Source organism: Octopus sinensis, linkage group LG3, assembly GCF_006345805.1.
Source record: "Octopus sinensis linkage group LG3, ASM634580v1, whole genome shotgun sequence".
Classification (NCBI taxonomy): domain Eukaryota; kingdom Metazoa; phylum Mollusca; class Cephalopoda; order Octopoda; family Octopodidae; genus Octopus; species Octopus sinensis.
Window position 1 is genome coordinate 121,304,396 of NC_042999.1, and position 12,500 is coordinate 121,316,895.

Below are 12,500 nucleotides of genomic sequence, written 5' to 3' on the forward strand. Positions count from 1 at the left end.
ACCTTCTGGTTAATACCTAAGTAAAGTTGCCATAAACTAACAGATTCAACCACTGCACAGAAGTTTCTTTTCAGATTCTCTGAGATTTTAGATTTCAATATTCTGAAACTTTTAAGAGCTGCTCCAATTTTTCTGCCTCTGTAAATTCATTGCTCCTGAACCATGTGAAATAATTTACTAGTTTTACTTATCTTCTCAAGTAAGGTATTTTCTAACAATTTATAAATAGTAACTACCTTGTGATATTTAAATATCTAACATATACCAAATCTATTGAAAATAATATTTTTTTTAAACATCACAGAGTTACTTTCTTTTTATTTCTAACTTCTGAAAATCTGGTTTTCATCATTAATTGCATTTAGTCTCAAGCTGATCCCATCTACACTGTTCATCAAGCAAATTTTTACTGCTTAACTTGAAACACACTGTAAAATATACACTCTTCAACAGGTTTTGTGTTTTTTGACTTCCAACAGTTTAAATAGTCAGTCAGTTCTCATTTCATTTAAAAATTAAAAGAAAATTCCAACACTCATCAGGCAGCTTCTACTAATCAATTCCTGCAAAGTAAAATATTCCCATCACATGCCTACAGCAGAATTTCAAATGGTTAAAACATAATTCCATTTAAAGAACAAAGATTTTGTGTTTTAAAACACTAATTCCACATAACAGCTTTGAAATCACTTAAGAAAATTAGATTAAATTTAGAATTAAAGCAACATTTCTTTGGAATTTCAGAAATAAGACATCTTACAAAACATTTATTTTTTCTAAACTGATTACAAAATTTAATTGGTTGTAAGGTTAAGCTTTTGGCCTACTGGCCAATGCTAAGTGTCCAAATCTTTCTACAGCTATTGTACTAATAGTTAGACATGATATGTGACACTCTCCAAGCAAAGCTCATTATCATTCAAATACTAATCTTATATCATAGTGAGAGAGTTAACAAGAAGTAATAGTTTTTTTCTAATAAAATGTTCAATATTGCAAAAATCATTTAATCTGAAAAAAGAAAACATCCAGCTAGCTTAGAACAATAGGCATAAGAGTGAAAAATGTTAAAAAACACCCATGTTCCTTTATCATTTTAGTTTATAGAACATTGGCTACAAGAAACAAGTTTTCCTTCTAATAAAACACATGAATATAAACTGGAAGCATAATGAAAAATACAAATATTTGAGTCTTACATTGCTACAATTACAGTTTGAAAAATTTCTGTTTCCTCATATTTTACCAGCATGCATTTCTCTATTTGTTGTATAAACATTTTTAGTAGAAAAAGATTATCGTTCAAATCCCCTCTTTCATTTTTGTTTTTAAAAAAAGAAGATACATTTGATAATGTAGTTTTATATACTATGATAATTGTACTATGAAAATTACCTGATATACTTGATATATTCAAGGTTGATATTTGTGCCATTGATCCTATGGCTATTGTTTCAGAACTGGCCAAGGAATTCAGCAACAATGCATTATTAAATTTTCTTTTTAACATTTTCATATTGAGATATCTAAATATTTAATGCTACTGAAGTAGAGCAGTAACAATTGAATATTTATACTATTTGGTGGCTATATTTCTGAAATAATTTAAGGCATATTTTAAGAATAAACATAAGTTTATATTGAATTCTGACTGATTTTATTATTCTATATGCAATTTTAATAGAAAATTGCAGTATTGAAGATAATCAGGTGAAAATGTTTTCACTAGAAAATGTAAGTAGTTTATGAATGTATAGGAAAATAATTTGATACAAAATCTATCTTCAAATTATTGAACTGGAGTATTGGAATTTTAAGATATGAATATCAATTTATGTTTTATCATGATATATGGTGGCATCTTTTCTCAAGGTAAAATAACGACTTTATGATAAAAGTTAATAAAGGGATTTAGTTTATCTTTATTTTTCCTGATATAGTATGAGAGAAAAGTCCAAAGAACAATAGGAAACCAATATCAATGTTATTGATCTTTGATTTAAATTGTCAAAAAATGGAAGCTATAGCAAAATACAGTGAAGAAAAATACAGACATTTCTATAATTATCGTATTGAAAAATTTATTTCACTTAAATAGCAGGATTTTGGATGGGATAATAGAAGAAAACTTTGATAGTCTCCCACTCCCAACATTCATAGATGCAAAATAGCTAACAAAAAGAAGAAATTACACCTGAAAAATATAACAGCTTGAGTTTTCAATTAACCTTTGCGTTAAAAATCTTTTTGGGAGTGTAACTCAATATTATTTTGATATGATGTTCTATAATTAATTATGAATCCTTTAAACTAAGTAGAACATCAAGTATAGTAAAATTGAATGTGTATTAGATTACTAAATTTATCTCAATCTATTCATAAAGTCTATAACATTTCATGTTATCAGCCTCCAGATTGAAAAATGCATAAGTAAACACAAATATAGAAATTGCTTCCTATGAAAATGCATTTTCCTAAATATCAAATTATTTGTTCCTTTGAAATACAAAACAAAAAGTGAGAGATGACAGGTCATTAAATAAAATATATGACAAGCAATTGATTTGTTCATACATATATTCCTTGTACACAATTCTGCCTTTGTTCCAACAAGTGATGCAGTTAAAATAAATAGTATAGTCAAATGTGTTCAGAGCCTTAACTAATGTTTTCAATCATTTACTTTCCTTAAGAACAAACACAAATATTTTAAATAACTAATTCTAAACTTTAAGTAATAACTTAAAAATCTTAAGTTATGATTACAAATATCCAAATCCATTCAAAAAGTTAGTTAAAAGGCTAGAATCTAATTAGGAAGTCTGTGTTGACTGTATGCACAATATATTGATTATAAGCGATGCAATAACAGAATAATTACAATAATTGCTCCGAGGGATAGAAAGATAAACTTAAGAAAGAATGAGATAAATAATCAATACGAAATTTTGCATGCTAAAAAAAAAAAGTTTTTATTCTTTTGTATTAAAGTACAGTGTACCAACAATGTAAAAGTCAATCTAAAATGAATCATATTAATAATGCAAGAAACAACTTTTCTTGATACATTTGAATCAATAAATAAAGAAATCTAATTGTGCTATATCTTGTAGTAAACGCTTTTTATTTGGCATGATGCCCAAAATATTTCAAACAAGTATAGTTGTTTACATGAATACTCATGCTAAATAAACATTTTTCGGTAATCTAGAATATTAATGTTTAGTGATTTCAATTTGAACATTGTAAACAAAATAGAAAAATAGAATAATTCATATTGTATTGTTTCACATGTCTTATCATTTTCCCCTCTTTTACTGACTTCCATCTATCAGAATTATTCCTTTTTACTTAGGGTTAGGGTGTACAAAAAATACTTTTTCTTTATTGTTCATTGTAAAGCATGAACTGAAAAAGTGAATCCAGTTAAAGTTTAGTATTCTGCATTATATTTATGGAAAAGATTTCTTTCCTCCGATTATCAATATAAAACTTCAATGTAAACTGCATAGTGAAGGTTAAAAAAAGAAAAAAATAATAATCTAAACAAGTATTTTATTGTAGTTTACATTTTTCTATCAACTGTAAATGCACATTCTGATATCTTTATATCTATTCAGGAATGATCACTTACTAAGCAAAAGCTCATCATTTTGAATAAACTGATGAAAATTATTGAATGCATAATATCATTTTTCCATATTCAATGACCAGATGGAACAAAGAAATATTTAATCCACATGTATGACACTATCACTAGATCAAGATTATTATAAAATTCTATCATAATTCTTAAAAATCAATTAATGCTATCTACCCTGGATATTATAAAAAAAGTTTTCAGTTACTCTGGACTATGATTTCACACCTACATTCTTCTAATTCAAAATTATTTTATGGCTTACTCTGAATAGGAAAGACAGTTCTCATGACCACTTTTGCAGGTCTTGCAAGACTGGTTGTGGAAAGGATAAAAGAAACACAACTCATGGGCTGCTGCAGTGAAAAGCAGCTCATCAAGATATTGAGCTTTCCAAAGACAAGAGACTTGTTTGAATGCTTGCAATTGAATGGGCTTTGTTAATGGTGCCCATTAGTTAGTGGTGGATTAAACCAAGCAACAAACTGAGTCTACCAACCAAAAAATTTTAAAGTCATTCAACAGGCTTCTATACAGTTTCCATCTGGTCAATTTCACTCATAAACTTATGGCAACCTAAAGCAATTGTAACTTTCTTAAAGTGTTAAATAGTGGAATGGAGCCCAATAACACTGATTGTGAAGCAAACTTCTCATATTGTCTCTATTGTTCTCCAAACTACTCCATCCCCAAAAGGGACTGCAGAGTTTGGAGAGTAACAGCAAGGGTTGAAGAACAACTGTGAACATTTGGTGTGGTGTAATTATTTTTGATCCTGCATTTAGGGCATGTTCTCACTATACCACACTCTAACTTCAATATGCATCATTTCTTTTGACCTTACACTCTTTCTGTACTGACACTGAATCATTTGCACTTCTAAACTCTGAGTATTCTCACCCATATCCATAACTAATACACTAAAATTCTACAATCTCTTTCCCAACTCAATTTTTGCTTAGCCATTATTGTTATTGTAGTCATCAAACAACTGCCTAATCAAATCAAAACAACTCACATCTTTCAATATAGAATTATTAAAAGAATACTTTTTACAATCCTTAGTAATCATAATTATTTTTAAAAATTCAGTCTCTGCATCACTAGGGTTCTGCCAGAAAGATCAAATATTAGCTTACTTGTTGGCTATCCATAAAGTATTGGGTATATTTCAAAAACTTCATTCTTACTAATAAAAATCAATTGATATCTTATTATTTGACAAATATGAACTTTCCAGGGTCAATGAGCAATAACAAGTAGAAATAATATAACACCAACCTCTACTATTTTGGTCTTACACCTTTGGACATCTGAGAACTATCAAACATCATAGTCAATAACACCCACTTCCAATACAATGGTGAAGTGTACAAAGAGATCTCAGGTCTACTGGTCATCTCATACATGTACCAACTGGAATGCATGGTGCTTAACACCTGCCATACATGTGTCTCTTTCTCAAGATATATCTCCAATATCTTGATGCTCACCTCTTGGGAGGAGGCAGTCAACATACATCACAGATTCAGCAATGTCAACAACCATATCAAATTTGAACTAAAATACCCAGATGAGATAGGTACCCACTTTCTGCAGAATTTCCAAATCAAGATCACAGATTTTTACAGAAAAGCAACCACTAGGAACCTGTTCATATACTATGAGTCAGCCCTGTCTACCAGAGCCAAAGCCACTCACATATGAAATGAAATCACACACATAAGTGACAAATGCACTGACACAACTAATAAAACTATCAACACCAAACAGTTCCTCAAGAACTTTGCACACAATGGCTATCCACCAATCTATAATCTCAAGTCTGAAATTTAATTCCTTAAACTGCCCTACTTTGGTAAAAGAACAACTGAAGCTATACAACACGTGATTTGCAAGGAGAGACCCAACAGCCCTAACCCGTCCATTCCTGAGGAAATTTCTGTGGAGGAATAATACCACAAATAGCATTGTCAGACGCACACTATCCAATTGCCCAGTCAAGAGCTTCAAAATATGCATAAGGGCCTATGTGGTATATGAAATAATCTGTGGTAAATGTAGGGCATCCTACACAGGAAGCACCCAAGAAATTGCACGTTCAAATAAAAGAACATATGTACATATGTATACAGAACATATGTGTACAGATACTTTAATAAAAACACATCTAAAGTAGTGCCAAACCTAAGATTTTAAAGCATCCACCAAGGCCACTCAACGCAACAAAGGTAATCTCAGATCATGGAGGCTCTTCTTATGAACAAATTGAGACCAGCCATGAACAAGAAAAACTAGATGAAACACAATGGTTGCTATAGCAACACCAGTGTGCACATGTCACAATCCTCCTTGCTCACCCACACATTTGAGCAACAACTTTTCCATCTTTTAGTTTTTCAACTGTCTTGAAGAAGTGATTATATCCCCAAAATATTGAAACAAAAGAGAAACTGTAACTTTCTTATGTTCCTTTTTCTTTTTCTTTTGTAATTCACTTTGTACCTTTCTTACATTGTTCTGGCCTTATGCAATAAATCTCTTAAAAGTAATACCACACAATGCTTCACCATTTTATATATATACATACATATACACACACGCTAATATTCATGTATGTGTGTGTGTATATATATAGCTTAGTAGAGTTAGCAGTTGGAATAACTGTCTAAGGGATAAGAATATCTTTTTACTACTAGTATAAATTACCTATGTTAACCCTGGGTATGGATATACAAGCATACTCTGCTCATAGGATACAGGCAATAACAAAATAAACAAGAGTTTATCAGAAATCAAATTTAAATTAAGCAGAAAATGGAGAAAATTCTTGATCAACAAATTGACTATCATCAGTTATTATCATTATTCTTTTTGTTAAAGTTTTGTATTAAAAAAATAATAACCAATGGAAGTTAATCTGTTTGTTGATCAAGAATTTTCTCCATTTTCTGCTTAGTTATATATATATATATATATATATATATACACACACACATGTATATGTCTGTATGAATGCGTCTGTGATACATACATCTTTTTCCACATGAAAAAATTATACATTCAATACTTTGAACATAGTTAGAAACTTAGGAAAAGACTTCATATTAAAACAAAATATTCATAAAGACCAAAAATAAATAAATAAATATATCTCATTAAGAGACATTTTCAATTTCAATTAAAAATGGACTTCTGCTAAATACTCCAGTAATCATAATCTTGTATGCTGCATCCTAACTGAAATGCAAGCATTACTTGGGTGCTTGAACTAGTGTATTGCCTGCATGATAGTGACATATAATCAACACCTGACCAACACATTAATCATTTTTTACTTAGTTTCAAATTTATAATTCTATGCTGTATGCATTGGATGGCAGGTTCAACTAATTAAACTTGTTTTGCACAACCAGTGACATGTATTTAAGTTTTAGCTCATTAAACGTTTTGCTGTTTCCATTTTCTAGTATTTGACCTCTAAACAATGAGTATGTAGCACAGTAATAACATAAAAACAAATTATATATATATATATATATATATATCACTCACTTATTCACTGTTAAACATTTTTCCTTATTATTTTTAACATATGTAAATCAACTGTTTAGTTTTCTAATTATTAATTGATTTCTAATAAATAACCTTTTAAATAGGCATTTGAATTAGATTTACTTATATTTAGATTAGTACTATATAATCCACAACCAAAATCAATTTTTATAAACTGTTCCAATCATTTTCCTTTTCACTATTAATAACTAAACATCTACAACATTGATTTGTTTATTTCATTCACCCTTCAGTCTTGCACCATACTTCAATGAGTTCCTATGTTAGTTCTCTTTGCTAAATAGTTATATTTAACAGCCATTTCAAACTGGTTGGATGGACCAACAATTCAGACATTGTTGCAAAAGCACTTAAACAGAAAAGTTTGTAGCTCTTACTGTAGGCAAGGGAGCAGCCCTGGTGACTGCTTCACTAAAAATTCAGTTACAAAGATAAATCCTTAAGAATAATCTGTAAATATAATTCCTTAAGTATGGCATGCTTATACTCAGTCTACGAATACAATTTAGACTTTAATCATATAGTGATAGGTAGCACAGAATGCTGAACTTAAACAAGGTATGTGTATTCATTTTGTTTTTACTTGATCAAAAGATTTGAATGCAGTAGAAACAGAAAAAGAGGCTCAATTTGTTCTTCATAAGAGAGGATAGGTATTCTAATACAGTATTTAGTGTTGCTGAAGTAAATAATCTTTAGTCAGCATTTAATATTTGACAAAAGGTGTTGTAATTGTGTTTCTAGATATTCATAGTTATTGCACAGTTGTTCATTGTGTTATGTGGATTGAAGCAAACTGCAACTTCAGTTATTCTTACCATATGTCTAAATGGTTTTTTTTTACCTAAATTATATTTATTTTGATATTTACTTAGAGTATTTACTTACAGAGCATTATTAGAACCAAGATAATGTTATTTTGAATGATTATTGCATCACAAAAGTTTGAAGCAGAAGCTTAGGAGAGCTAGATAGAGTTAATAAAATGAACAGTAACTTAAATCTATCCCTAATACATTTGGAAAAAAAAACTGACATTCTACCTTAAATGATAATCCTAGATGATGTAAACATTTACAATAACTCCTCAGTGCAAATTCATTTCCATCCACTATCTCTATAATATTAAAATTACTTTTATTTCTTTTGATATTTAAGTCAACTATGAGAAAAATTTAATCATTAAAGGAAAATACAGACTTTGAACAAATTAATGTAGAAGCAGGATATAATAGGAGACATTTTCTTTTCTACATCACTTGGTCAAAAGAAGAGTGGCACATTTTTCAAAACTTACTTAAATGTGCTAAAGTCCCCCAATGGCTAAATAGTGGTGCTAAAATGAATGACTGAATAAGTTTACCACCCAGGAACAGTAAAAGTACTTCCAATGAACTACCACATCATTTTTGCTTTTCATATTTACCCCCCACGAAATTTTGGTTAACCAAAACTATGGTAAAAGATGCTTGCTCAAGGCACAGCACAATAAGATTGAACCTGAAGCAACATAATTACAAAGCAAACTTCTTAACCACACCACTATGCCCAAACACCATTTGCTTTATTGGGATTTAATGATAGCAAAAGGATTACAAGAAAATGGCTAAGTAAAATGGCAAGTAGGTCACAGCAAGGGAAATTGTAAAGCTGAAAATAACTAACAAATTCAAAAACATGCTTGATTAATAGTGTTGCAAACTATGAAGTTAGAGCAATGAAGCTATGGAATTCAAGATAATGAAACTCGGTTGTATTTCAAATTAAAGTAATTGTAATTAGAGAAAACATTCAACCATAAAACAAATATTATATAAACAAGAAAAAGAGTAATCAATCTAATTACACAAAACAGCCCAACTTTAGTATTCATCATATAAAATGTTAACTGTAAAGAATTGCATTTTCAATATCTGTCTATAAAAAATAACCATGTAGCAAGAAACAGAATTAGTAAATGAAGTAAATATGTCTTCACTTAACTTACTTTATGTATTACATATTCCATGAGATAATGAGCTGGCATTGGGTATGGACAATACTTATGTAAGATGCTGCGATCGTAAAAAGCTTGGTTATCATTAACAGTAGAATGGTCAATGGGCATAAATTTGTGCACTGGATCCAGTTTTCTAACTTCTATTTTTGCAGCCATATTAGACCCTGTAGTAAAACATAAACATAAGAATCATGATTACAATAAATATATAATAAAAGCCAACGTTAAAAGAAATTTATATTATGTGCATGTAATATCGCCATTTTTTAGCAAATAATGTAGATGCAAAAAATATAATGTAATGCTTTAATTTACCATCATTTATGCAACAGCACTGCTTATTATTATTATTATGGGCTGTTCATTATTAAGACATTTAATGATCATTTAATGGGAATGCTTACACATAAACAACAAATGGTGTTATTATAATAATTAACATTATCAACCCTATCAATCTAAAATAGTTTCAAAACCAATTAAAGAATAAGCAAGTTATATGGCTTTTCTATCGCTTTGTTTGAAGACTAATATTTACGACCTAATTGTTAGCTTAGATTTTCATTGCAATATGACAAAGCATCATTGTACTGAACATTGTTAAAAAAAATTATTGTATCAAATAGTAAATATATGAGCAAGAATGGGAGAGAGAAAGTTAGAACAGAAATACTGATACTAACAGAGATGCTCTTGCTGCATGCTTCTTCTATATCCCAACCACCTCCAGTACACTCTCCTGTCCGTTATTTTCATGAAACCTCTTCTTATGGCTTCTCCACTAGTTACCATTCTCTTTCTTTCTATGATGCACAACAACAACAACAACACCACCACCACCAATATCCCTCTGCTCATCTCATATAACTGGTTTAGTGGTGTATCTCATCTACTTCCTGCCACTCCCACCATCTTCATGACTCTTACTAACCACCTACCACAACAGTCTATTCTATTATTTCTGAAGCACTATTTTCTATTACTCTCTCTTCTGTCACCTTCTAACTGCTAAAAATATGTTCTTCCCATCAAACTTTCTCTTCCTTCAGCACCTCACCTTAAGCTAATCATTCTCTTTTATTCTCCTTCACAAAGCAGTGGTGGCTGATCTATAGTCTTGTGAGTTACAAGTGACCTCACCTAAGCTGGTACCACAATAAAATGCCACCAGCACAAGTCAGGTACATGGAATAACATTGTGTAAAGTGGTTAGTGAATTGAGTACAGACAACATAAGACTGAGAAGATTCTTTACTTTTGCCAAGAGTACAACAACACAATGATAAAATGCACTCATTACACACTTAAGTGGTTGGTGTCAGGAAAGGTACCTCTGTCTACATAAACCACACCAAAATCAAAACATGACTGAGGCATAATCCTTTAGCCTGTTTGAGGGCAGTAACCCCAAATAAGAACTGACTCAGATGGGACAACCAGTCCAACACATATAACGGAAAACATATACAAAATGAAAATGATGGCGATTTAAAACCACTTACTAATCCAGAACAAATATGAATATTCTAAATTGAAAGACAGTCACATGCCAAAGTTAGAATACTAGAAACTATTCAATAAAACAATTTCCATTACCATTTTTCTCAAACTGAGAAGGCTGAGACAGAGATTAGTACATCAATAAAAATGTAACTTAAGTGTATTCCCTTTATATCCATCATTCACAAGAAATTTTATTTTTAAATAAAAAAAAAAAATAAAGCAATTGCTTCAAATGAGAAAAAGCATTTAAATATTGACTATATAAAGTTATTTATTCTAAATAGTGACAGTATTAGTTTTTGTAAGCTAAATTCTGTCTAATGGTAGAAAAGAATAACAGCTACAACTTGTCAGAATACATATTCCTCTATACTAAGGTAGCTTAGTCAAGCAACATTAGGTATATCTTTTGTTTATCACTAAGCTGTAATCCTATCTTAAAGGGTGGTGAAAGAATATTTTTTTTATGAAATGCCAGAATTCATAGATGTTAAACAGAATGTTTCCCATAAAATAATAATGATAATAAGTGAAAGTTCATATTGGTAATGAAAATTCAGTTTTTGTTCTATTGTGGTAAAACTACTTACAACTTTTTTCACTATAATTATTACTTACCTGATTAATATGTGTAATAAAATCTGTATTAATAATTCAGATATTCTCCAACAATACTCTATAGAATATTGTCATAAAAATATTTACATTGCAGAAATAATATATAAAAGAAAATAGTGTATTTTTCCCCAATATCTGAACAACTTTCAGTATAGCTGCTTCTCTTTTATTTTAATGTTAATTCAGAGGAAGGACCTCCAGAACATGTGGGAGAAAGTGAAATAGCTATGTATAAATTGGCAACCTGGCATGATTACTGGCAACAGAATATTATACAGAATACCAAAGGACCGGATACTAGTGTTAAACCAAACAGATTGGTTACTACACAAGAATAAGAAAGATCCCTATGTCAGGCTGCCACACAAAAAATTATGTCCACGAAATTTCACACAGCCAGCTATGATAATAGGCATTTGCCCAAGGTGCTGCTGCATAATGGAATCTAACCTAAAAGCATGCAGTTAACTGATTACAAATTGATTTGTAAAAAAACTAATGTTCAGGAGTTAGACAATTCCAGTTAGACAAACATGTTTAACAGTTTGCTTATAAAAAACCTTTTAATATAGAAATCTGAGAAATTCAAAAGAAGACTGAAAAGTAATTAGTCTAAAAAATAAAGAAAGAAAAACAGAAAAACTGGGAGCTAAATATTATACTGGAAAAGAAAACAACCAATAGGTATTAGTATTCCTAAAATTGAAAAAGTTTAAAATGTTCTTTAACTTAAAAATAATTTTTAGTGTTTTCTTTTTCAATTTCACAATAATTTTATTTCTTAAAATAGAATGTATACATAGGAAATATTTAAAAAATAATTCTTTGAAGGAGCAAAAGTAATTTGGAATTTTATATGATTCTGAAACTGAGATAATTAAACTTACCTCTCTGCAGATCAAAGGTGTTTTCATATTTCCATTCCATGTCAGGCAAGTAACGGACATCATGCTCAACATCTTTTACTTTACTGCGGTCTTCTTTAAGAACATTACTGGATGTTTGGATTGTGGGTAATTCTGTTTTATCTAGAAATTTATTAATATTTGTCAGGTAGTCAATATAGATTCAAAACACTTTTATGACTAAAGATCAGATTAAAAGATTCATTCAATATTTTTTATCACACTTTTTCTGTGTCATATCTTTTTTTTTCTACTTATA

At 30.0% G+C, this 12,500-nt stretch overlaps 1 protein-coding gene across 6 annotated transcripts in view; it reads right to left on the reverse strand.

Annotated features, from left to right (window-relative positions):
- The window catches only part of LOC115209612, a 278,107-nt gene that overhangs the window by 122,481 nt on the left and 143,126 nt on the right, over positions 1-12,500 (reverse strand). For all 6 annotated transcript variants that reach the window (XM_036501249.1, XM_036501248.1, XM_036501246.1 and 3 more), the window contains 2 exons: positions 12,224-12,364; positions 9,204-9,379 (listed from right to left, as the gene is read on the reverse strand). In XM_036501249.1, the coding sequence (XP_036357142.1) occupies positions 9,204-9,379; positions 12,224-12,364 (317 nt within the window). The remainder of the gene's footprint in view (positions 1-9,203; positions 9,380-12,223; positions 12,365-12,500) is intronic.